General features: G+C 46.8%; 1 protein-coding gene across 2 annotated transcripts in view; it reads left to right on the forward strand.

Moving 5' to 3' along the window:
- The window catches only part of SMOX (spermine oxidase), a 49612-nt gene extending 22666 nt beyond the window's left edge, over positions 1-26946 (forward strand). The window contains exons 3-8 of one of the 2 annotated variants that reach the window (XR_009933254.1): positions 3083-3317; positions 7125-7351; positions 15280-15453; positions 18228-18927; positions 24239-24376; positions 25017-25149. Coding sequence is in view for 1 of the 2 variants with exons in the window: in XM_062493970.1 (XP_062349954.1) it covers positions 3110-3317; positions 7125-7351; positions 15280-15453; positions 18228-18927; positions 25017-25177; positions 26479-26616 (1608 nt within the window). In the remaining variant the exon portion in view is untranslated. Of the gene's footprint in view, positions 1-3082; positions 3318-7124; positions 7352-15279; positions 15454-18227; positions 18928-24238; positions 24377-25016; positions 25178-26478 lie in introns of those variants that run through there. The other variant, XM_062493970.1, reaches the window with a different exon arrangement.
- The last annotated feature ends 291 nt before the right edge of the window (positions 26947-27237 follow it).

Here is a 27237-nt window from a genome sequence, read left to right on the forward strand (position 1 = left end):
AAGTAAAAAGCCAAACTGTCTTTGTGTCAGAGGACCTGATTATACCAACTGGCTCGAGCCCTGACTGGTGGCTTGGCAATTGCTAAAGGGAGAGCACTGCAGACAATGGCCAACAGAAGGAGATGACACAGTCTTAAGCTGTGCCAAGGGAAATGCAGGTTGGATATTAGGAATAAGTTTTTTATAGAAAAAATGATCAAGTACTAGAATTGTCTGCCTGGGGAGGTGGTGGAGTCACCATCCCTGGATGTGTTTAAAAACAGACTGGATGTGGCACTTGGTGCCATGGTTTAGTTGAGGTGTTAGGGCATGGGTTGGACTCGAAGATCTTGGAGGTCTCTTCCAACGTAGTGATTCTGTGGTTCTGTTTTATGTGCTTGTTCATGAGCCTACCAGAAGGAATAACTGATACTGAAATAAGGTGTAGTGGGGACTTTCTATATTGGTATCTCCTGTTCATTCCACTGTGGAATGTGGATCATGGTTGGAAAGCTCAAGCTTTTGCTAAATTTTATTGTCTTTCACTGATCACACGGTACAGGTTGTTGGCTAATTAAGGGTGGTTTCCAAATCAAGGTTCTGTACACACAGAACACCCTGTTACTTTTTCATCTGTCTAGACAGGTCGCCTAATCCAGTATTAAAATGCTGAAACAGGAGGAAAAATATTTTCTTGGAGCTTTCATGTGAAGAATTCACAGGAGCTTGCCAAAGCCAGGATTAGTAAAGCTGTGCTTAAATAGCTGAGCTAAACTTCTTCAATTTCTACCAGATACAGATGGCAGAAAAGATGATCCTTTACTGTGACAATGAAAATACATGGATCAAAGTGTTATCAGGAGAATGAGATAGGGTTCTGGAATGTCTGTTAGAGGGAATTCTCTCCTTCTGTTCTGCTCTAGTGAGACCCCACCTGCAGTGCTGGGACCCCCAACATCAGAGGGATGTGGAGCTGCTGGAGTGAGTCTGAAGGAGGCCATGGAGCTGCTCCAAGGGCTGGAGCCCCTCTGCTCTGGAGCCAGGCTGGGAGAGCTGGGTGTGCTCACCTGGAAAAGAGAAGGCTCCAGGGAGAGCTCAGAGCCCCTTCCAGAGCCTGAAGGGGCTTACAAAAAAGGAGAGCAACTTTGCACACAGGCAGACAGTGACAGGACAAGGAGGGAATAGTTTTAATCTAAAGAGAGCTTCAGATTGGATATTAGGATGAAGGTCTTACCTGTGAGGGTGGGGAGACCTCCAGAGGTGCCCAGAGGAGCTGTGCCTGCCCCTGGATCCCTGGAAGTGTCCAAGGCCAGCTTGGATGGGGCTTGGAACAACCTGGGCTAGTGGAAGGTGTCCCCGCGTGTGGCAGGGGATGGGAATGGGATGAGCTGGAAGGTCCCATCCATCAGAGTTGTGTGATCCACCTTCTTCTGTTGGGCTGAGGCCATTGGAAGCTGCTGCAGTGGCAGTTGGAGCTGATGCAGGGCCAGCTGGGAGAAGCTGCAGTGGCAGAGTCAGAGTTTGCATGCACTGTGCAAATCCCTCTTGCAGGTGAGTCCACAGAAAGGTGGATTGAGCTGAAGCTGTTTAAGTTGAAACCAAGCATTTTCAAAAGAGTTGTGAGAGCTCCAGTGGGACCACTCTCCTCTTCATACCACTGCCTAAATCTCTGCCATCTGCAGTCTGGTGTCAGCTCCCTTACAGAGAGTGGATATTGCTTGGTCAACGTACATAAATTCTATACAATCCTGGAGAAAAAGGGATTCTCCAAGTGAAACTTCTGTTTGCTTTGTGCTTCATTAGTTCCTGTGATTGTATACTGCAGCAGGCCAGCAGTGTTTTAAGTCGACCCTTCTAGTGATGGAAGAAAGGAGTAGGAACCTTTTTCAGTGGCCAAATGTTGGGAGAATTGAGGAAGAACTCAGAATGGATATCCTGCAGCTTATCAGCTGCATATCCAGGCAACAGGTAGAGGCAGCACACTTTGAGCTTCTTGGATATCTCTGTGTTTGGGGAGGGAGGATGGGCAGGCAAGGAATTGTGTGCGTGTTTTATCCAAATCAGTGGGCATCAGCTGATTCCAGGGCTGATAAATCCTGGGATGTGTGTTTATCCTTTGCAAGTTGGGATTCATGTCAGCTCAGGTCTGGAGGGGTAGGAATCTCTGCACCCTGTTCTTTGTGCTCCTGAGGGCAGCTGTGAACCACCCAGAACCAGTTAAGTACATGCTGTCTTTTGTAAATAAAGGCATCCTGCACTGGTCATCCCTGGTCAGGGTTGAACCTTAACCGTGGGCTCAGGCCATGGTCCCACCTACTAAAATGATGTGATGGGACCTGGGGAATAAGGGTAGATGGCAGTAGAAAGGTGTCTTCTTGGAGTCTGCAAAGGAAAACAGGCTCCTGCTTGGAGGAGCAGTTGAGTATATTGGTAGGTGAAGATTTGGGTAGATTTGTACTAGTCAGGACTGGTGTGGGTTTGAACCTCTCCTCATCCATGCCCGAGACTGACCCTGATGTGGCAGGACAGTGTTGGCTCCAGGGGCTGCATTTTGTGAAATTTTGAACTGGCCCTCGTTGACTTTCATCACTTGAAACATTTTCCTTTCTGTCCCATTTCTGTAATGGTTGGTTTGAGATCCAATCTCCTTGCTTTGAGCTAAATCCTCCTTACCTCCTCCCGTTCTTACAGGATCTAAAATTCAGGCTTTGTGGTTGCCACAGTGGCAGAGTGGAGCTTCATTGCTGGGTTGTGGAGCTTGTCAGCACTGGGGACGTGGTTCTTTTGCTTTCAAAAGTCTTCACCACAAAATTACCACTTTTGAAGGTTATATAAAAAGATGGGAGTTTGAAAGTCCTTTGAATTGTTTGGAAATAGTCTACATGGCACGAAAGGGTGGAGATTTCTGGAGTTCTTGGTGCTCCAGGCTAAAAAGTCGTTCTGCATCCCAGCTTGACCTCAGTTATCCTTTGTCTGCATCCCATATCGAAGGCTGGGTCTGATTCACCAAGTTTTTCTTTTCCGCCGGACTTCTTCATTTTCGATCCTCTTAAATGCAGAGCATCTAAGCTCCCTGAACACACCTGCCTGCTTCCTCCCACAGGTTCCTTAGAAAGAGAGCTTGGACGGCATGCAAAGTTGTGAAATATCTGCAGACAGCACGGATGATCCTCTTAGTAGTGGCCTACGGAGAAAGCGGCAGCCTCGAATAGTCGTGATCGGTGCTGGGCTCGCGGGCCTGTCGGCAGCCAAGGCGCTCCTGGAAAGCGGATTCACGGATGTAAGAGTCCTCGAGGCGACCGACCGCATCGGGGGCCGCGTGCAGAGCGTCCAACTCGGTGAGGGCAGCGCCTGCAGAGGGCTGCTGGTGGCACCTGCGTGGCCACGAGGTCAAATTTAACCTCGGGGTTAAATTTGAAATTCGGGTTGTGCGCGTGTGTCGGGAGTGTCAGTGTTTAAATCCTCGGATGCCTCTCAGGGTGGTTCTGTGCTGTGTCGTGGCTCAGTTCTGACCCAGGGCTGCTCCAAACCTGTGTTTCCATGGAATAAAAGATTTGTGTGGTTGTTTTCTCTCGCACGGGAAGAGCTCTGTGTAACAGGTCTGTGGCATTGAGTAACTGTACGCAGATGGTTTCCACCCAGGTTTTCCAGCTTGACTCTTTCCCAGGAGCAGCCAGTAAATCTCCAGGCTGTTGAAGGGCTGTTTCTCAGGGCTTAGAGCCCTTGGAAAGGGGAAACTCCGAGCCGTTCTGCTTCACAAACAACCCCGTTCATTTCCCTAGAACTAATTTACTGTGTAGGGCACTACCCACTGGGAATCAGGCTGCTGGAAAAACATGTTCAATCTGTCCCTTTATCCTGATTTTCAGCTTTCCTACCTCTGCAGCCTCCTTTTTTTGTATGTTATAAAGGTGCTGAGTCTGGATATTTGCATGCCAGATCAATTAAAAATTATCCACAGGCAACACTCCTGGAACAAACATTGTCCTTCGCAGCACAGGAGTCACTGAAGCATTTCCTGGTATCCAGAAGGACATTGCCTGTCTCTTCTCTGCAGGAGGCATAAAGCTCTCAGGTTTTCCTGAATTGCTTTCCTGATTTCAATTAACTAATTCTGTTTCTGATCCCACTCTGGATATTGACTTTGCCCTCTTGCTGCTCTGTTTTCTTTTTATTTCTTAGGTGCTTACATCACTTACTGTGTTGTACTTGACAAACTCACCACAGTAAATAAACAGCAGCCTCCTGTGAACTTGCAGAAGGGAAACCAATGGAAAGGCAGTCGGAAAAATCTAATCTCCAGGGGTTTGAGTAGGGCACTTTACATTCTGCTGAGACTTGGCATAGAGGTTAGGATGGGAAGTGTGTCCTTTACTCACAATCTGATGCATTAAAAATATCCTGGATCATTCCCCTGAGAGGAGGGAAGTGTGAAAGAGCTGAAATCTTCCGGGAGCAACAGATCATTCTTCCAGTGCACCTGTGAAATAGTTTTGGTGTTTTAGTACTGAGACTGATTTCCTTATCTTTGCCCACCTTCACCACTAACTCACATCTTTGCCTTTGCTGGGAATGCACGTCGTGCTCATTAACACCTTTTAATTAACTGGAGACAAGAGACGTGTTTCAGTCTGGAGGCAATCTCCCCTGTTTGTAGATGTAACTGTTAGTTGCAGTGTAGGGGCTGGCATCCAAAGTCTCAGTCTTTTAATATTTTTTTAAAACTACAAGCTGTCTTTCTTACCTTCTGCAAGCTCTCAAGGTTGCCCTATGTGGGTGTGGGCTGCAGTTCTCTGCCAAGGTGGTTCTGTGTTCTGGCTCTGGCCTCTCCCCTGTCTGCACAGTTGACTAAAGATCTGATTTAAATTTCAGCAGAGCTACAAATTAGGAAGAAATTCTCCCCTGTGAGGGTGGGGAGGCCCTGGCACAGGGTGCCCAGAGAAACTGTGGCTGCCCCTGGATCCCTGGAAGTGTCCAAGGCCAGGTTGGATGGGGCTTGGAGCAACCTGGGATGATGGGAGGTGACCCTTCCCATGGCAGGGGGTGGGAACGAGATGATCTTTAAGGTCCCGTCCAAACCCCAAACCATTCTGTGGCATTGTGGCACCTTCTCAGGGTTACATCTGAATCCTTCCCCTTCACTGAGCCATGCCTTGTAGGGGACAGTATTTTCCCTCAAGACTGTTGTTTCTCAGCCCCAGGGAGTAATTTGGATAGTCAGAGGTTTGATTCTAGCACAGGTGAGGCAGAGGGATTTTGTGCATTGTGTGTTTCCTGCCCATGATTTATAACGTCTGTGTCCACTGCAGCTGTTTCACAGCAGGATACCCAAGAAATTGCCAGGGCTGCAAAGGGAAATGTGAAAGTTGCCATCCCTATCCAGGAGTCTTGATGCACAATCTTGTGTTTCTCTGTTTTTTTTTGTTGTTTGGCATGATTCATTCCAAATAGATTAATATTGAACCTAAAATCTTTTAAGCCCTGAAAGTAAATTGGCTGGCTCTATTTAAAAGAATTTTATTTAATTTTACACTTCTAAATAATTAATCATTTAACTTACACCTGGTAAGATCTGGCTTATCTGCTTGGTAGTGATGATATTGAGCATGAATATTATGGGCAAGAATTAGCTTTTAATTTGTTGGTATTTGATTATGTTCCACACAGCTGAACAGGAAAACTTGGAACACATCACCACTGTCACCAAAGCACTAAGGCAGCAGCAGGACCTGCTGGCAGATTGTTTTCTTTCAAAGATGGGTGTCTCCAGCAGGATTGCTGTGCTGCAGAGACCAAGCTCCTGCCCTAGAGCAGGAGACAGCAGCATTCCTGCTGCTGCTTGGCATTTTGAGCTGCAGGAGGATTGCATTAACCAGGGGACTGCCACTTGCAATACTGATGAGCCCTCTACCTCTGGCTGCCAGTGTTCAGTCATTCCCACCTGGCTGGGTTCTCTGGGAAGTGTTGGAGTTGGTGGCACCTGAAGTAATCACCTCTGTGTGTTGGCGCTGCTCTCTGAAGCAGGTGCTGTGGTGTAGGAACCTCGTGCTGTATTGCAGGGTTTGAAGGGGAGTCAGCATGGTTCTCACTGACAAAGAGGCTGCTTGGAAAATGAGATCCATGGAGCTTCCATCAGAGGCAGGGGCTCAGCCAGGGAACAGCATTCCTTGGAGCTTTCACCCTTTAAACCTGACTGCAGCACAGCTCAGTGCTGCAGTGCCTCTCTGAGCATACATTTACATGTTAAACAGCAAATGATAGCTGGGAACTGCACCATCCTTTCTTCATCAAGCAGGATCCTATTAACTACCCTGCTTAATCAGGCATTCCCACGCTGCTGTGATGTCCAGCTCTGTCAGACTTCATGCCAGCTTTGGCCTTCTGAGAATCTGTCAAAATATGGGGGGAAGACATGACCCAAGCTTATTTTTAGTGCCTGCTTTCAGCTGCTGAGCACCCCCTGTGCTCTCAACCCAGTCTGGAAGTGCTGGATTTGGGGGGGGACAAAGCCATGGTGCAAATCCTGATAGTTGTAAGGGATGGGGAGAGTGGGGCTGACCAAACTCTTTGTGTTTTTTTAAGCAGAGAGTAGAGGTGATGAAAACAAAATGCTTTTGATGTTTAGCCTGACGGTGCCTGTTTTTAAAGAACCTGAAATATAAACCTCCAAAGGCATAAATAATAAAATACGGTCTATTTACTAATTTGGGGAATGGAAATGCACATTTTATTGCAGTTAATCTGAGGTGTATTTGTAAATAACAACCATTTTTAGTCACAGGACAAGGTTCAGCATTCAGGCCAGTGTTGCAATCCACATTTTCCAACTACCCTTCTGGCAGCAACCATGGTGAGAATGGGGAACTGAGAAGGGCTGAATTTCTCCTTAAGTGTCAGAGATGTGTCACTGTGGTGGATCTTTATTGCAACATCCCATCCTTCTGGCAATACCCAAACCTGTATCCCTGAGGACCAGTTTGAAGAATGCTGGCATTGTCTCTAAGAGAGAAAACTCCCTTAAGGGATGTTCAGAGCTGTTGTCCTTGGGCAATTCTGCTTCTGCACGTTTTGTTCAGGGTTGAGAGTGAGCAGCTTTCAGGAAAACAGGCTTCCCTAACCAGTTTGCTTGGCTTCCTCTCCTGCAGGGCATGCCACTTTTGAACTGGGAGCTACGTGGATTCATGGTTCACATGGAAACCCAGTCTATCATCTAGCAGAAGACAATGGTTTGCTTGAAGAGACCACAGACAGTGAGAGGAGCGTTGGGCGGATCAGTCTTTACTCCAAGAATGGGGTGGCTTATCACCTCACCAACAGCGGGCAGAGGATCCCGAAAGATGTGGTTGAAGAATTCAGTGATTTATACAACGAGGTTGGTGTCCAGCTGCTTTGTCAGGTGGTAGATTTGCCTGGAACACCGAGACCCTTTGGCAGTAAGAATGTTCCAGGACAAAGGTAGAAAAATGGTGATGTCTTTAATTTCTTTGGGGAATAAAAATCAACGCTAAGTTTTCTCTCATCTGCTTCACTGCACCCCATTTGTGCCAGATATGGGATTAACTCTGTGGAGAGGAATAACAATATTTCCCTGTTTGTCATCCATGTAATCACTTCCAGCAGCTATTTTTTGGGAGATCCAGTAATTTGCTGGAGAAAGTTGCTGCTTAGTTAAAAGAGTAGTGGAGGAATCAAATTGCTAAACAAAGTAGAAGGCAAAACCTTAGAAACAACCAGCTTAATATTGCATTCCTGTGACTTTTTATTGGTTATAAATACTATGAAATGCTGTGTGGTGTGCCAAAGTCAGTGCAGTGCTGCAGGATTGTAAGTTTTTTTGCATCAGAAGGGAAAGAACATCTTTTCTGGGAGATGCAGATCAGCATGAACTTCAGTTGAAGGTTATTTTAAGTCTTTTGCTTGCCAAAGTTAATTATAATTATTCTCCACATTTTTTTAATGTTGCTTGTGAAGTACATTTAGAGGGGTCAGTGCAGACTGTCTGGCCCGCCAGGTAATGTGATCTCTCAGTGGGTTGTAGAAAATGGAACAAAACATCAGTATTTTCATCAGCCTGTAACTGTGCCTAAAACCTTCAGATTTTCATCTGACAGCAAACTTCAGTATTTGATTCTTGGCTGAACATTCAGTAGATTCAGGTTACTCTTGCATACTTAGTTTAAAAATATGTCTGGGAGCATTAGAAAAGTCACTGTAGCCTGTAAAGAATTATCAAGAATTGGGTGGGGAGCAGAAAAGGGGATTTTTTTCATTTGAAAAGATTTTTGGCACTGTCCTGTGTTTCTGAACTGGAATCGGTGATGGGATGGCACGAAATCATTTCAGTTTTAGAGAGGAGTAGTAGGAATTTCAAAGAAATTTTGTTGTGGGAAGGATTTGTCAACCTGTGGACAACATCTTGGACAAATGCAGGTGGTTATAATTCATCAGAACAATTTTACGTATTACTGAATTAAAAAAACAAGTGAGAATTTTTTCCAGGCAGGAAAAAAAAGACAGGTGAGATGTGTGTGGAGGAAGATTAACAGCAACTGGGGCTAGAAGAGTAAATGAAAATTCTGCAGTGAGCAGCATTATTTATGTGAATGGAATGCTGCCAAAGTGCATGCAGGGCTTGGTGATCATCCTGTCTGGAAGATGATAGGAAAATCTCCAGCAAAGGGAGGGCAGACTCCAAAATGAGAAGGGATACAAAGATGAGAGCCACTTAGCTTTGAGATAAACCGGGTAAGATACAGGCCATAACAAGGTACCAGTGTTTTAGAAATGATTAATTTGGTAAATCTACCCTTTCTTTTAAAGGGGAGAGAAAGGGGCAGCCAGTGACATGAGAGAACAGCACATTAAAAGTTAATCTTCTTTACACAACACCTAATTAGCTTATCATTGCCACAGGATATCTTTATCGCTAGGAGACAGAAAAGGCTTTTACATTTATGGCCTGTAAAAATGTCTGCAGCCACTCGTGGTGATAAAAAATATGTAAGGGACAGCTGGAGCCAAGCAGGGGACATCAGCCAGCCCCTTAATTGCTCTTGCTGGGAGGGGCTTTCTCTGCCTTCCTCCAAAGCCTGCTGGAATTTCTTGCAGGAGCAGCTCATGTTTTTGTTGAGCTGCTTGTCCCAGCCTCTTTGGGGTGCCAGGCTGGAGGATCTATGCTGATTTAAGACATTTCGCTGTGGTTTATTCCCTGCTCTTCCTAGGAAGAGTGGGAATTCAGGCAAGCTATGTGACCTCATGAAAATACCCAGTTAAAGTGGCTGTGGGAAATATCAAGTGGCCTGGAGGGAGGGCAGCCAGGAGCATGTGCAGCAGGTGTGTGGCTCTGGGGACATTCTCCTCTGCTGTAAAGTGCAGAGGGTGTTCCACACGTGCTGAGTCTGCCAGGGCGTTTCTGGTTTGTGTTTTGTGGTGTCCCCCACTTCCCCAGCATTACTGTGAGAGTGATGAGGCCCTGGCACAGGCTGCCCAGAGGAGCTGTGGCTGCCCCTGGATCCCTGGAAGTGTCCAAGGCCAGGCTGGATGTGGCTTGGATCAATTTGGTCTGATGGAAGATGTCCCTGCCCATGGCAGGGGGTTGGAACAACACAGTCGTCAATGTCCCTTCCAACCCAAACCATTCTGTGATTCTGTGGGGAGTTTTTTGCATGTTCATTTATGTAATAGTTTTTTGGGGGTTTTTTTGTTTTTTTTTTTTTTTTTGGCCGAAGTTCTGTTGTTTTAACTGATGGTGAAATGAACACTGGGGAGGAACAGTGGGGATTTTCAGTTTTGAAGCTCTGATTTAATTTTTTTTTTTGGGAGGTGGGTTTTATGATTGGTTTTGTTAAAGCATCTTGAAGTTGTCCAGGATAAAAAGTCATCTTACAGATCACTAAATCCTGAGCTCAGGGTCTTCCCTTGTCTCATAGGAGCTCCCAGGCCTTCCTCAGGTTTTTTATTAGCAATCCCACCATCATGTCATCTCATCCCTTCAGAGGAGGCTGAGATAGCAAAGGCTGTGACACACCCTGTCCTGAGTTGAAAAGAAAGAACCCCCCACAAAACAGCCAGCAACCCATGATGGATGCAAAGCCTAATCGGGGATGTAGGATTGGCATGAACAGTGGAAAATGTATTCCTGAATGAGCAGGGCTAAATTTGTCACCATTCCAAAGGCCTGCCCTCCGTGCACAGCCAGCTCCCCATGCACTCACACCCTGCCTGGCTTTCCCTGCAGCTGCTGCTGGGGCTCCAGCCCGTGCCCTCTGCTCTGCTTCTCCATCTCTAGCCCCGGTTATCTCGTCATCTGGACACCAAATTCTAGGGAGTTCCAAGTGCAGAGGGTCTCTCTTGAGTTTCACTGTGCACGTGGAGTCTCTGAAACTGGATTTTAGCAAGGCAGGGTCTCTCTGTGCTGAATTTTCCTGGAGTGAAAGGCAGAGCACCCCTGTACCTCCAGAGCTTTGCCTCACTAATTCATCTGGAAAGTCCTTAGGCTTTTTCCAGGCACTTATCCAATCTTTTTTGGCTGGCTTCTTCTACCTAAATAAAATTTTTGCTGCTTTTTTGTTTGCAGTAGCCTGAATTTTTAATAGCTGTAGGGATGTCTCACAGAAGCCTTTATTTGGCTATGAGGAAGCCGAGCAGTCAGACTGCTTGAAGACTGCTCAGCTCTTCATTTTTCCAGCAGAAAGTTCTTTGGGAGAGGCTGTCGCCCTGCGCTGGGGTCAGTCAGGACCTGTCACGAGCTTGTGACCGAGGTGACCTGAATTCTCCTCGTGGAAGGAGAGCAATGCCTTCAAGGAAGTCCTGCAGAGCATCCACCTGGATTCCCAACCACGCGTTGCCAAGGGAAGGACCATGAGACAGGGCAGGACTTTTAGGATTGTCCTTCTTAAACCGTGTCCTGTGTGGGGCTGGCACTGCTCAGGATCATTGTCACTCCGTTTGGTCAGTCTCTGAAAGGAAAGAGGCACCAGCTTGAGGAGGTTCCCCAGGGTGTGATGCTCACATCATGTATTTGTAATCTTCCCACCTTCCTCTCCATTCCTTCTAGGATAACTGGCGGAATCCTGGGGCTGGGAGAGGATTTTGGCTCTTCTTGCTTATTCCACATCTGCTTGACTCTCAGGAAAATAACCAGAGTGAGACCGGAGCGTAATGTCTGCACCTTAGGGTGTGTACAGCTCCTCAGAAAACGTGAACAGCAAATTTTATCTCTGAGTTGTTCCTGTGTCCCTGAGAACTCCTCATTTCCCTTTCCAGAGACGTGTTTAAATCTGATTCCCAGGTATTAGTGAAAAGCGGGAAGGAAGTGGTGAGCTGGACAGGTTAAATGCAGCAGAAGAATCACACAGTCCATCACCAGCCTGATTTGGGAAAAGTGCCTGCTTCTCCTTCAGCTTTCCAGCAAGGGTGTAGTCCCTGAAGAGCTGCTTCCCAGGAGCTCTCCCTTTTAACAATCAGCTAATTAATGGCCTTGTTATCTGTCAGCTTTCTCCTGTGTGCTGCAACAGCTCCTGGGGGAGGGATGCAGCCAAAGAGTGACAACGTTATCCATGCTCCTCACCCCCACCCCGTGCTGGGCTTCCTGCCATCCCCAATTAAGCTCCAGTGCCTTGCCTTGCAGTTATCATGGAAAGCAGGACCAAAGGGCCACCGAGAGTCACCGTTCCCTCCCTGCCTCTATTGCACTGACAGATGTCTGGCCTGGGAACAGCACTGCCCTGTCTCCATCAGGGCTTTTTAGTGGACAGGGATTAAATCACTGCAGTTTTTAAGCCAAGTGAGAAAAAGACAATGCTGGGCATCGTCACCGGCGCTGACAGGAAGGAGTGTGGATGGGGATGTGCTTTCCTGACCTCCTTCAGTATGGAGAAATTTCTTTATTTAGCTTTGTTCTTCCTAAGAAACTGCCTTTTCCTGTGGTGGAGGAGCACGTAGGTAGTAAATAAACATGTGGAAGAGGAAGCCTGTAGGTAACATAGAGGACATCCCTGCTGAAATCCACGTTCCCTGCATAGACCCTGGTTGTAGGATGCCCCAGAGCTGGTCAGAAAGAAGGTGGAAGCTGAAGTGAAGCTGTTTTAGGACTATGGACATTCAATTAACTCATTTTAATTTCTTGCCTTCAACCCCTTTTGTTTTGTAGAGCCAGGGAGTTGGGGCTGTTCAGCATGGAGAAGAGAAGGCTCCAGGGAGACCTTCCAGACACCCTCCAGTGCCTGAAGGGGCTCCGGGAGTGCTGGAGAGGGACTGGGGACAAGGGATGAAGTGACAGGACAAGGGAGAATGGCTTTCCACTGCTAGAGGGCAGGGATTGATGGCATATTGGGAAGGAATTGTTCCCTATGAGGGTGGGGAGGGGCTTGCATAGGGTGCCCAGAGAAGCTGTGGCTGCCCCTGGATCCCTGAAATTGTCCAAGGCCAGGCTGGACAGGACTTGGAGCAACCTGGGCTAGTGGGAGGTGTCCCTGCCATGGCAGGGGGTGAGACTGGATGGGCTTTAAGGTCCTTTCCAAACCAAACCATTCCATCCATTCCATGAGTCTGTGAATTCCCTGGAGGATTGTGCACAAACCTTCAGAATGAGGGAAGGAAAACAGCTTAGAATGAATGGTTCCTTGAGATGTTCTCTTTTACTTTTTTTTTTTTTTTTTTCTTTTCATACAGGCTTCCAGGGCCACTTGTTCTCTCCCAACCCGGGGAGTTTTAGGGTGAGAAATGCTTAGGTTATCCTGCTGGGATGTGAGATTGCCAGTGGTAAGAGATGGGAGTTGATGCAGTCTGTCCTTTGGTTTTTTTGCTCCCTGCTTGTACCAGGTGTGTGATAATAGAAAAGCAGAGGTTGTCTGGACTCTCTGTGGTGTAGCTCTCCTTGCTGCTGGACATGGAGAGGTTTGGATGTAGGGAGATTTTGAAGGGTTAACTAGAAAATCAGCAAAATCTTTCAAATCATTCTTGTTTTTACCTTTCCCCAGGATCTTTGAGGAGAAGTCCATTTCTACTCTTTCAGGAACCCTGCTTGCTGAAATGATTGTAGGAGTATGGGTTTTCAGATATTACCAGTGCATGTTCCTAGTGACCCCAGTGGTGGTCCCACAGGAATGACAATGCTTTCCCCACCTGGGAAAGGAAAGCCTAGATACTTACAACTCCAGACAACACAATTCTGCTCCTGCTTCATTGGAAATCTACCTTAAATGAGGTGTCCTAGGGGAGCTTTTCCACAGCTTCTTATACAGGATGTGCTTGCTGCTCTTGTTCATTAAAACATACAACATTTGAGCATCTTTTTCACTCATGTATTCTCACAATATATCGCTCAATGCAGAACCTGCTGTTGTTTCTCCTTTTGCTTCTTACCTACAATAGCTTTGCCTCCTGTTCTGCCTCAGATGGTTCAGCACCCCCAAGAATCATGGAATATCCATGGAAGTTGGAAGTGGCTTAGGAAGATCATCAAATTCAGCTCCTGGGCCTGCAAAGAAAAACCCCCAAAATCACACCCTGTGTCTGAGGGTGTTGTCCAGATGCTTCTTGAACTTGAAAAGCAAGGAAGTAACAGGAGAAATAAGAAATCCTGGTGTGATTAAACTTACCTGCTGTCTGATCAATGAGATGGCACTTCCAGGAAAGACTTTCCCTGATGGTTACAGCACAGAGAACTCGTGCCTTCCTGCTCTCCTCCCTGTGGGGCAGTGAAGAATATAATGGTTAACAAAAACATAGCCAGGCTGACTTCTCCTGTGGGCCAAGTGGTGGCTGGGTTTTAGCAGGGCTTTGCTTGTCCTGTGAGTGTGTTATCTGCTTACAGAGCTCAGTGAGCTTATGAAAGCCGAGCTGGTTGTGCTGACACAAGGTCTGTGCAGCCTGGACCTGCTGGAAGTGCTTGTGGCCTCAGAAATCCATGGACCTGAGAACCGGGGGGTGCTGGAGCTGCCAAAGATTCCTTTGCTGGAAGCTTTTGTTTCACACAGGGTGTTGGGCCCTATCTTTCTTGTCTTGGATTTTCCTTGGAATGGCCATGTCCCAGGCAGTGTCTGCAATTCTCTTCTGTCTTTGCCAGTCCCACTCATTTTCCTTGTGATTGTTTCGCCTCTGTTTTTATAGTTTATTTCACCCTTTTTTTTTTTAAAATTCTTTCACTTACTTTCTTCAATTTCCTCCTCATCCGTTACTTGTCAACTCACCTTCTTCCATTGGCTCACAGACCTCCTCTTTCTCTTACCACTGTAACGTGTTTATCTTCCTCCCTTTCCTCTTCTTCCCTCTATTTTGCCTCCTCAAATTCGCTTTATTCCTAAAACCCAAGATAAAATCAAGCTCTTGGGGAAAATTGGAGTGGGAAGCACATAAACCATAGCAGATTTGCCCTATCTGCAGGGAATGGGAAGCTCCAGGAGCTTCTGAAGGCAAGGCTGCCACACTTTTACCAGCTTCGTACCAGATATTTACTGTTGACTTCAACTTCTTGACATATCCAAATCATCTGTCTCCAAAAAAATGACCATAAACTGTATTCAAACCGTCTTTGACAGGAAAAACTCCCCAGGGAGGGACATCCCCTGTGCTTGTAGGAGTATTGTGCACTGTGTGGCATGATGTGAATGAGAAGGGGACACATTCTGGACAAACAAGCCATTAGTGGGATGTGTTGCATTTCTGAAAGGCATCTTTTGAAAGCTTTCCTGTGTTAAAAGATTCCTCTTGAGCTTTTTTTTTTTTTTTTAGAAAGGAAGAGCCATGATGCAATTGCAGGCTCTTCTGGCAATATTGTCAATAGAAATATAAGTTATTCCAGGCAGCTGCAAGCAGAGGGCTGAGGTGGATGGTGTTTCCTTGCCTTTAAGTAGCTTGTGTGGAATACTGGGTTAAAAAACACCAGGGATATGTTTTTCAAAAAATAATGATTTGTTACTAGGGGTTTTGCTTAGAGATGTCACCGTTTTCCATGGATCTCTGCCTGTCCTGTGCTCAAGTAAAACGAGTGTGCATACAGAATTCCTTGGTGTTTGTCGCTTCCTAATTTCATGGGACAACAGAAAAACGACTGTGAAACTGAATTCACCCACTCTGGTGGATTCTAAATAATGGAGAGGGTGGAAGGGCTGATTTCAGATTAGAGCAACCTGGGATTGCACTAGGACACGAGGTGGGAGAAGAGCTGTTGCTTTTTGTGAGATGTGAGGAAGGACGTGGGTTCTGCTGGGAGGACGAGGTGATCTGAATGCACTGTGAAGGTGAAGGAGCATCCTGCTGGGAATCCTGTGGCCCATCCTTGTGTCCTGTCTCTGGCAGGTCTATAACCTGACTCAGGAGTTCTTCCAAAGAGGTAAACCAGTCAATGCTGAGAGCCAGAACAGTGTGGGTGTTTTCACACGGGACGTCGTGCGCAAACGCGTCAAGGCCGACCCGGATGACACGGAGGCCGTCAAGAGGCTGAAACTGGCCATGATCCAGCAGTACCTGAAGGTATGTGTGCACATCACTGGGGTGTTTTGGTTTTGTTTAAACTAGGAGCAAACAAGCCCTGAACCTCAGGCACCTGGCTGAGCCCTGCCCAGCCCTGGAAATTGCTTTCTGTGCTCTCTTGCAGTTTGTGTTTCTCTGACGCAGATCCAAAGACAGTGGCCTTCAAGGAATAATGCCTTTGCTCTCTTTTTTTTCCTTACCTTAAACCCCCAGTTTTCTTAATACAAGGGGCTTTCCTGTTATGTTAAATGTTACATTTTCTGTGTGATTTTAGGTTTTTTTTACTGCCTGAAGCTACTTTGTTGTCAGGTACTTTTAGTATTATCTTGTGAGTTACACCTGCACCCCTGATCCTGCCTGAGTGTTTTTACCTCTCAGAGACCAGAAGAAATATAACTTTGATACTAGTAATTTGCTGAAGAAATCCCCAGAAAGCATTTTGAAGGCAAAGTAATAAAATCTAAGATAGATGGCATAAACCCAGCTTTCCAAATGGGTTCCATAGTTCTTTTTATTTCCTTGGTGCTTTGGCTAAATGAGTTCTCTTTGGGATGAGGACTTAATGCTGCATCCAGCACTCCTTGAGTAAAGTGTATCAGTCATTTTTCTTTCAATTAGAATGACTTAAAAGCTTCTGAAATGAGGCAGGGGAGGCAAGCAGCACTTTGTCGTGTCTTCATGACTGTTTTCATGTGGGAAGCTACACCAAAGAGAAATAAAGACCTAAAGAGTCTCACAGGAGATTTGAGATAAAGCTGAGCTTTGGACCCTGCTGTCCTGAGCCTGATACCTCAGCATCCTCACCCAAAACCTTTTATCACGGGGTGTCTCCACAGCTGCCACGTAAAGCTCAGTTATTTATTGTGTTACCCATATAAAGCACCCTTGCAGACAGGGTTAAGTCATTGGGTACAGCTCTGGGTTTCCTGGTGGTTTTTACTGTGCTTGCTCCAGGCTGTCTCAGTCAGAGCTGTTTCTGCAAGTCTTGCAAATCCCTTCTCATGCAAATACCTGAGAACAACAAAGCTTCTCATACTTAAGACTATCAGATGACAGAGTGGGGATTAACCTGTCTTGGGTTAGAGTCTTGGTAGTTACTTGTTTTCCCCCTGGCATTTTGCCTTCATGGTTGAAAGAACCAAACAGCCACCAGTGTTTAATTTCATAATGGGAAGTGTCCTGTTGGAGCATCCAGGCAGGGTGATGATCCTGTGTACCACGGGTTTTGTGTTGTGTGACCCTGGGGAGGGCTGGGAAGTGCTTGGGTGGGGTAGAACCACAGCACAGTCCAAAGATGGGTCTTCACTCAGGCCCCACTGAAGTCATCAGTAACCAGGACAGGGGAGGCACCTGTTTGTCCCTGGGAACTGCTGGTACAACCCTGACTTGTTCGCTTTGTCCCAGCACAGAGATTCCTGCCCTGCACCACGGTGCTCTACAGGGAGACAGTCTAGGCTTGTCAGGCTTCCAAGCACAGTCATTAAAGTATGGAAAGGCCTGGAAAATAGGTCAAAGGGTGAGGCAAGGAATTGTAATATTCCTTAAAATACTTAAGAGAATTACAGTGTGCGAGCAATTGTGACTTCGGCACTACGGTGGCGATGTGAAGATTTTAAGATCACTGTGTCCTGTGCATCAGGATTATCATTAGAAGCTTATCACAAGACAGGCCAAACATCCTGCCTTTGTTCCAGGGATTGTTGGGAGCTACAGCTATGCTTAATACTCCTGCAAACATTAACCGACAGGTTAATGGATCTAAAGCTTTGGTAATCACATCAAACACACGTGGCTCACATCTTGGCATTTCCCTTTCCCGTCTCCTTCAGTTCCTCCTGTGCTGGGTCCTCTCACCTCTGGCTGATTGCTGACTGTTTGACAGCACACTGAAAGCTGCAGACAGCAGAAATAGCTGCCAGAAGTGTTTTTTGTGGCTCCTTGTGGGAACATTTATTAGTCTTGGAATGAGCATCTGATGAACGCAGCTCCAGGTTCTGCTGCAGGAGCACCAGGCAGCAGGTCCCTGACCACTGCAGAGAGTTTTAAAGGATAGAAAACAGAACTTTAACCCAGAATTGTGCAGGAGCAAAGACATCATGGTGTTGTAGATTCACAGAATGGTTTGGGTTGGAAGGGACCTTAGAGACCCATCCACTTCCATGCCCTGCCATGGGCAGGGACACCTTCCACTATCCCAGGTTGCTCCAAGCCCCAGTGTCCAACCTGACTTTGAAAACACTTCCAGGGTGGGGCAGTCACAGCTTCTCTGGGCAACCTGTGCTAGGGCCCTACCACTCTCAAAAACAAGAAGTTATTCCTCTTATCTAATTTAATTTGATGGTCAGTTTAAAGCCATAATTCTTTGTTCTGTCACTCCATGGCTTTGTCCAAAACCCCTTTTCAGCTTTTTTTGTAGCACCTTTAGGCACTGAAAGGTGTCAGGAGGTCTTGCCAGAGCTTTCTCTTCTTCAGGCTGAACAGGCCCAGCTCTCAGTTTGTCTCCAGATCAGAGGGGCTCCAGCCCTCTTGTTTCTGAACTCTGAATGATGCAACTCAAAGTCTTTACCGTGACAAAATGGTTTCTCTGGTTGCAGCAAAGGCCAAGGATTGATTTTTGTCAGATCCTATGGCCAAGCACTTCTTTACTAGCAAAACTAATCTGGTTTCAGAGTGGAATTCAGCACTCTCTTCTCATGCAGCTTCTCTTTGCCCTTGCAGAGCTGTGCTAAAGGAGTTGCTCTTGGCAATGTTGCTTTTGTGTTGCTTTTCTTTAGGTAGAGAGTTGTGAGAGCAGCTCCCACAGTATGGATGAAGTCTCGCTGAGTGAATTTGGGGAATGGACCGAAATTCCCGGGGCTCATCATGTCATTCCTTGTGGTTTCATTAAAATTGTGGAGATTCTGGCCCGCTCCATTCCCAAGTCTGTCATTCAGCTCCGCAAGCCAGTCAAGTGCATTCACTGGAACCAGTCAGTCAGCAAGGAGATTGAGAGGGTGGCTGACCACAACAGTGACCTCCCTGAGGAGAACAAGGGCTCCAATGTCTTCGTAGAGTGCGAGGACTGTGAGTTCATCCCAGCTGACCACGTCATTGTGACTGTGTCCCTGGGAGTCTTGAAGAAGCGCCACGAGAGCCTGTTCCATCCCCGCCTGCCTGAGGAGAAGGTGATGGCCATTGAGAAATTGGGAATCAATACCACTGACAAGATCTTCCTGGAGTTTGAAGAGCCTTTCTGGAGCTCTGAATGCAACAGCATCCAGTTTGTCTGGGAAGACGAGGCGGAGAGCGAGAGCTTGACTTATCCTGAGGAGCTGTGGTACAAGAAGATCTGCAGCTTTGATGTGCTGTACCCACCCGAGAGGTACGGCCATGTCCTCAGTGGCTGGATCTGTGGAGAAGAGGCTTTGATTATGGAGAAGTGTGATGATGAAACTGTGGCAGAAACCTGCACTGAAATGCTACGTAAATTTACAGGTCAGCCGTGCTCTGGTGGGAGAGGGAGTGTGGGGCTGGGGGAATCGAATAACCACGAGGAAGGAAATGCTTTAAAGTCATTTTTAGTTCTTTGGCATTTTGTGTCCCTTTGAATGTGCGTGTGCTTCCAGCGTAGCTCCTGCTTGGGTGTGCCTGAGAGCTATTTATACAGAGGGGCTGATAAACCAGCTCAGGAAGTGGTGGGCAGAAGTGCTGGAGGATTCTACATCCTCTGCTGTTTTGAATCACAAATAACTCTTCAGCAGCTGAAGCTGTCAGGCTCTGAGGGCTGATCTCAGCTGTGGAGAGCAGCACAGCCCCTTCAGAAGCTGAACCTGTTTAGATAAGCTGAGGTGTGGTTGAATCACACCTCTGAATTCCATTCAGTATCAACTCTATGGAAATCTCATGGCCTAAATTTCAAAAAATGAATTGTTCTTGAGAGTTCCCATTTTCTGGGTCCACCATGGAAACCTTCCTGGACTTCACAGATTTCATGTTCTGTGAAAGAAACACTCATCATCTTTAAGGGCAGCAGTTGGACTGAGGCAAATCTTAGGTGTTACACTGAGAAAACGCAAATGAAATCACTTGGGTGCTGGGCTTTAGTTTGTCCATAGTCACTTCTCTAGAGGTCACATGCCTTCCCAAGAAAAGGGATTTTTCTTTCTGAGAATCTTTGACGTTCTCTGATGGGAGACACTGTGCAAGTGCAGGTGTAAGGTAGTAACATTGAAAGAAACAGTGGTGGACTGAATAGCAGTTTTGAAATAAGGGTTTTGAAATTTATACAGAATTACAGGCAGTTATAAGAGCAGCATCCTCCAAGATTAGGTGTGGCTTATGCTATTTCAGAAATGGCTCCTGTGATTAAATTATTTATATCTTACTGCTAACTGGTGTTAGCCCAGTGGCTTAGGAAGATTATTAAGTTCAGCTCCTGGGCCTTCAAAGAAAAACCAGACTCAGTCTCAGCACTCAGTGGGTTTCCAGCCTTACCTCTTGTCCATGGAGCTCCAGCTGACTGGAGAAATTTGCCTTTACAAGTGCAGCAGCTTTCCCCTGTCCTTACTGACCATTTGCTACCAACAACATGGAGATCCAGAGAGCCACAGAATCACAGAATATCCTGAGCTGGAAGTGACCCATCAGGATCATCGTGTCCAGCTGCTGGTCCTGCACAGGACACTCCAACAATCCCATTGTGCCTCAGAGCATTGTCCAAATGCTTCTTGAGCTCAGACAGGCTTGGTGCTGTGACCATTCCTTGGGGAGCCTGTCCCAGTGCCTCTGGGTGAAGAACCTTTTTCCTGAAAGGGCCCTGGAATCTGAGGACTTCCTGCATAACTGACTACAGCCAGAAGAGGTTTTACCACTCTCTGCAGGAGCTGTAGGGTAGACACTATGGATTCAAAAGCTCTGATTCAGTGCCCAAGCCTGCATCCGTGTTTCAGCTGTGCCTCCTGAGCTGTTGGTGTTCAGGGTGTCCCCATGTCCTGTGTCACATCAGTCCCTATGTGCCATCTTTCCCCTGACCCCAGCAGGGAACTGCTGCTCTGCACAGGCTTAGCAGGAGGCTCTCCTCTCACAGGCCAAGTTATTGCAGTGCTGAATGTACAAACAACCTTGTTTGTTGCAGCTTTTCTTGCTTAAGTCCAATTAAAAAATACAAATTCCAAACCCCACTTCAATTCATCAGTGGGAATTTGGCTCTTTGGGTCTGTTGTGGTTTGGCATGTGGGAGTTTGCTCTCCCTTTTCCATCTTGGGCTTCTTCACAGTTACTGTGTTGGATGTTCCTCTCCTCTCAGGATGGAAATGTGTTGGCTCTGGGCCGTGCGTCTGTGCTGCAGTTGCTGTTCCAGCTGATGCTGCACCTGGTCCCTGTCCATCAGGCTCTTCCACAGAGCTATTCCCAGGTTATCTCTCTCCCTGGAGAATTTCAGACTGGATTTACCAGAGCCTTGCCCTGAAGTGAGCATTTTGTGCATCAGCTGAGAAGTGGCCTCACAGCTGCTCAAAACTGGGAGAGGAAAATGTGTTCTTGGAGCACCCATTACCCAACATGACCAGTTCCACTTTCTGCCCCCAAACCCCTTTTTTATAGAAAACCTTTTCACAGCTCTTGTAGGATTCCCTGGCTAAGGGAGCTGGGTTTATCCTGTGTTCCATGCTTCTGTTTCCCCTAGAGGTTCCCAGAAGGAGCAATACCTCAGGGCTGATCTGGGCCAGGTGCCAGGCTGGCTGAAATACCAGAAGTGTGCTCAGCTCTCCCTGCACCTCCCTTCTTCTCTGCTGATCTGTTCCAGAGGCAGTGTGAGAGGGGATTAGTCCAGCAGCCCATCATGCACCTACAGCCACTTCTGAGCACGGCTGCACTCCTCTGGTCCAGTTTCAGCTTTGAAAGCCTCTCCCACCACTCAAGATCACACAAGTCAGCTAACCAAGTTAGGAAACCTGGTAGTTAGTGCTGCCAGGATTCTGACCTCCGTGGAAAACCTGGATCTTCCATAAGGCAGCTCAGAACTTCCACACCTCACTTGGTGCTCTGGGACGTCTTCTGAAGCAGCTTTTCTCTTCTGAGTATAGAGGGAGCCTTATATTCAGTAATGAAGCAGATACTTTGAGCCTTTTAATGTTCCCTTTGCCTTTTGTGGCTTTCATGTTCTGGGTCTGAAATGTCCCATGCTCTTATTCTTCTGAGAAAGAATTAATGCATTCCCAGGTAGGTTCCCATCTTTCACTGTGTTTTCCCAGTCTGTTGCTCATGGTGGCCTTTCCTTTGGCTTCAGAGTATGTTATACCAGTTTTAAGTTAAATCCATTCTTTTCGGCTCACACTGAGAATCTCTCTGAGAACTGACCTTGAATTTTCCTCTCAGGTCAGGGTTGGGGATTATCTGGCTTTACTGTGAAAAGCTGTGAGGACTGTTCTAACCTAAGAACCATCAGCAATTGCTGCTTTTCACAACTGGATGGTGAAAAGCAGTGTCCTTCAAATCTGATTAAATGGAATACCTCAGAGCAATTAGGAGCCTTGCTCTGCTTTCTTTGTTGGATAAGCTCCCAGAGTTAGAGGCAGAGGCTCCCTGCTGAAGGGATCACTGGAGCCTGTCAGGCTGTGGCTGGAGATGCCCTGAGTCTTCCTCCCTGACTTCCAGCTATTTCTCTGGAGGGGAACAGGTCTGTTTTAGGTTCTGCATCACATCTCCCAGTCCCATGTGGGTGTCTGGGGCAGCCACTCTGGTGGTTGTAGTCACTGGTGTGGGGGCAGTACCAGAGATCTCCCTTGGTGGATTCAGATCCCAGCTCTCAGGTGGGGAAATAAATTTGGGTGCCTTAATTTAGACTGGGGAGTTGATTTTATGGTAATTCAATCAGCCCCATAACCAGTAAACCTCTGTATCCACACCTCCCAGGAGCTGAAGAAAAATGGGATTATGTGAGGCACAGGGAGTCGTCTTCCATGCTTCACAAATGGAAATCTGTGGCATGAAAATATGTGCCCTCCTGTTTTAGTGAAGGCCAACATCCTTTTTTTAGCCATTTAATCTCTTTGGATTGTGGAAACTGAGAAGTTTCCACATCTGTGTTGTTACTTTTATCTGTAGACAAAGACATGTTTACCCTGTTTAAAAGCAAAATGAGAAAGTCCAGTGAAGTATGTTCCTTGAAGGACTATGGCTCTCAGTCTTTGTATTTTCTGTCTTCAAACAACAGCTCAGAATCAGAGTTTGTGTTACATGTTCCTGTCTGACCTTCAACCAAAACCCCCTCTGGGTCCTGATTTTCCTCTTAGAAACAGCTGCTTGCATTAAAAGATGCAGGAATGCAGAGTGCAGGGGCACAGTAGCTGCACACGACTCACTTGGTTCTTGCTAACGTGGCCTGATGTGCTGGAGACCGTGGAGGGAGCTCATGGGAATGGATGTGGATATGGAAACATGCACCAGCTATGGAAGAGGCACCACCAGGCCACCACAGAGACTTGTTTTATTTGCAAACCCCTCGTGTGCTGTTTCTGTGCAGCGCAGTGGCACGGGTGGCTGCCTTGGCCCTGCTTGGGGAGTGTTCTCTGACAACTTCCATGGTGTGTTCTCCTGGGCTTTCCCACAGCCCTCAAAAATAACACATGATAACTTATTTCCTTGACACATCTGAGCTCCCAGTTCTCAGACTCCCTTGGGCTTTCCACTTCCAGGCATTCCTGCTTTGAAGAGTCTTGCAGGAACATACTTTAGAGGCCTTTGTTATGCAAAGCTGTTACTCCTGAAACAACATTGCTTAGTAGGATGTGTTTTGTTTGTGGGATATATTTATTTGCTAGTCTGTGCCATATTTTGATCTGGAGCCTGGTTTTAAAGTATTCACAGAGTACTCTGGGCAGGCCTTCCTCTGCTTTGTTCCAGGCCCTTATTCCGTAGCTCTGGTTGTCAGGATACTCCTGAAAGCAGAAGCTGAACCAGGACCTGCTCTTGATTTTAACAAATTGAAGGCACAGCTAAATAATAGTTTATGAGAACTAAATAATGCAGTGCCTAAGCATTGTTTACATTTGAGTGTCTCCCTCTAAGATGGGTTGAAGACAGTGGGGGAACTTGGGTTGTCTCACGGCAGGCTGAACATCTTGAGTTGTCACAGTCAGGGTCTGAAGAAGGTGTAGGATGTGAACATCTCAGCACTCCTACTTTTTGTTCTGACAATCTTTCGGAATCACAGAATTACTTAAATTGGAAAAGCTCTTTAAGATCATCGATCCCAGCCATTCCCCCAGCACTGCCAAGGCCACCACTGACCCATGTCCCCAAGTGCCACATCGACATGGCTTTTTAATCCTTCCAGGGATGGTGACTCCCTCTCTGTCCTGGACAGCTGTACCAGGGCTGGACAACCCTTTCCTAAAGAATCATGGAATGGTTTGGGTTGGAAGGGACCTTCAAGATCATCCAGTTCCAGTCCCCTTACTGTGGAAGATTTAGACTCAACCCAAGTAGCTGAACCTTGCCTGGATGTGCGATGTTGCCTCAAGGGTGGATCTTGGCTCCTGCAGAAGGAATTTCTCTTCACTGGAATTCTCCATGTCCCCTGTTCCTCTCCTGCCATGCCAGATACCATTACGGACTCCAGCAAAAACAGTGACACTGAGTGAGATGGTCCAAAACCAGCCTAGCACCTCCAGAGAGGATCTCCGAAGTGTGACTCTCCCTGTTTGTACCTGAGGCTCTTGTGCCACCAGCTGGTGGCTGCAGTCCTGGATCCAGTGTTCTCCAAGGTCTTTGGGCTGATGATGACCTTGTCATTCTTCACCTTTAGGTCCTACATCCTCCTAGCAGTGGAAATATCTAGAAATCCTACTTCCAGCCTCAAAAGCCTGCTTTCCATGCCTTGTGCATTAAATAAATAGACTCTCCTGGACTGTGGCTTGATTCAGGGGGAAGCTGTTGGAATGAGGTAATACAGGTTTTGAGAACTTTCTGACAGGTTTTTCAATGGCCCCACATAACGAAGGTTTGCCTTTCCTCTTTGGAGGCACATCTCTTTCAAGGCTACCTCAACATCCCATTTAGACTGGGCACTCAATTAAATGCTAAATTTTGGTGATACCAGTCATATGTTTGATCACCACCACTGCAAATATGACCAGAAGATGCTTTTCATTTCCAAGCAGAATGTGTCCTGAAGCTTCCCATTCTTTTAGGAAACTAAACATTTTAATGATCCTTTCCAAAGTAAATCACAGAATCATTTAAGTAGGAAAAGGACTCCAAGGTCATGGAGTCCAACCTGTGACCAATGCCCACTTTGTCAAGCAGACCAGGGCACTTAGTGCCTCATCCAGTTGTTCCTTGGACACCTCCAGGGCTGGGGACTCTCTCACCTCTCTGGAAAATGGAAGAGCTGACATGAAAAGGGAGGCAGTATCTGTTACATAAATAGTTGAAACTCAATAATGGAAGAGAGATCTGGTTTGGGGGCTGTGCTAGGATAGATGTTGAATAAATCAGAGGCCCCATCACCCACACCTTGCTCAGGCACTGCCCTCTTCCCTCTTGGACACAGTCTGACATTTTGCCTTCTGCTTTCCCCCCAGGGAACCCAAACATTCCGAAACCTCGCCGGATCCTGCGGTCCTCCTGGGGCAGCAATCCCCACTTCCGTGGATCCTACTCCTACACCCAGGTTGGGTCTAGTGGGGCCGACGTGGAGAAACTCGCGAAACCGCTGCCTTATGCTGAGAGCTCCAAAACTCCTGTGAGTATGGCCCAGACAACAGGGTCTGTGGCAATAAAACTGACAGACACTGGGCAGCAGGTTTCTGGGGAGGGAGGTTCAAAGAAAAAATCCCTGCTTTAGCCTCCAGTAGTGTTTTTTTTTTGGGTACAGATGATGCCTCTCTGGACAAATGTTGTGTGTAGGATTTTACCTCTTTAACATTTGGAATGCCAGTATCTCAGGGATTCCTTAACCTCACCCTGAATTTATCAAGAGCTGCACATGTGTGTGACTTTTGGAATTGTGATATCTGCATTTAATGAGCCATCAGCCCTGTTGTCCAGTTCAGAATTCCTCAGGAAAGCACATGCTAATCTGTTTTAAAGATTATTATTATTATGACCCTGCTAATATCTAGGTCTGAATGTGTCAGGGGTGCATATTAGGAAATCTTTCTGTGCTGGCAGTGCAGGCTGAGGGAGGCCCAGTCCTTGGCAGGGGATGATGAATTTTGTCCCCAGAAACTGCCTTTGCTTTCTGAATTTAGCAAGGGGAGCTGGAGCACACACATGGAGGTGGTTACACAGGTCAGGAACACGTTAAGCCAAACTCACCCCATCACTCAGGGTTATGTGTCCAAATCCAAAGGCTGATGAAAATGCAGCCTTCAAGCAGCTGTCCAGTCCATTTTCTCCATCAGAGCCTGGCCCCAGCAGAAATAATTTTATTCAGTGCAGAAATTTACTTAAAAAAACCCAGCAGGAGCTTTAGGAATCTTTCTGTGAAGTTCCCAGGGAAATCCTCCCAGAAATTCCTGCCTCAAATCTGAGTTGCAGTTCTAGCAAGCACCTCACTATTGGTATAAGAGATACACAGTGCTGTGTCTCACCCTCTGAGATTTGAGACATGACTGTTATTCGTCTGAAGCTGCTGTCCAGAGGAAAAATTCCCTTAATGCCTAAAAGGCTGAAATGTAATATAGGGGAGCAAAGGGAGGAGATGGTACAGAGCAGGTTCTCTGTGCAGGTTTGTTTAAGGCTTTTGGAACTGGTATCTTGTGCTGCATCTCAAGGAGGTTTTGAGAACCAGTACTCCTAAACAGATGAATGCCCCTGGATCCCTGGAAGTGTCCAAGGCCAGGTAGGGCAGGGCTTGGAGCAGCCTGGGATAGTGGAAGGTGTCCCTGCTCATGGCTGGAGGTGGAACTGGATGAACATTCGGGTCCCTTCCGACCCAAACCATCCTGTATGGGAGGACACAGGAAGTCTGCGTCCTTTCAGCCTCCCACCTGCTTCCCAGTAAGTTGTGCTGATCTGTGCCCCCTCTGCTGTGCCCTGCAGCCCATGCAGGTGATGTTTTCAGGGGAGGCCACTCACAGGAAGTATTACTCCACGACCCACGGTGCTGTGCTGTCTGGGCAGAGGGAGGCTGCTCGGCTCATCGAGATGTACCAGGACCTGCTGCAGTGCCCGACCTGAGGGAGCCCTGCATGACCACCACCTCCTCCTCCCAAATCCTCCTGCAGGTGTGTGGAGGGCTTCTGTTTTATTTCAGCTCGCAGTAGAACAGCCTTTTATCTTTTCTATTAAATAAAAAAATAAAAAACCCTAATTGTTAAAAATGTTAGTCATCAATAGCTTCATTTCCATATGCTGTATTGTTAACGGGGAAGGGTGCTCCTTGTGGTCTGGTAAACTGTTTCTCTGTCATTTTAATTCTAATTTCACTTTTGGTGCCTATCACGTTTGTTTTGTTTCTTTTTTCTTTCTGTATTGTAAGTGCCTTCTATACTAAAATAAATGTTGTAATAAAAAGAGTGGGTGCTGTGTTACTTCCTGGACGCTTCACTTGGTAACTTCCAACTCTTCTATTCGACATTACAAAAATAGGATTTTTTTTCTCTTCCTGTAAAATTCAGAGTAGAAGGAAAACAGATCGAAAATAGGTCAGAAACACGTTACACAAATGGTGTTTGTATGGAAAAATCTCTCTGGAGATTTCCTCTGCCAGCAGTACAATCCTGACCAAAGAGGTCTGGTTAGGGTAGAGCTGATGGTGCTGTGCTCAGTGTGGTCACTGCCCCAGAGCTCATGGAGTGT

This window comes from Cinclus cinclus, chromosome 5 (assembly GCF_963662255.1).
Source record: "Cinclus cinclus chromosome 5, bCinCin1.1, whole genome shotgun sequence".
Taxonomy (NCBI): Eukaryota; Metazoa; Chordata; class Aves; order Passeriformes; family Cinclidae; genus Cinclus; species Cinclus cinclus.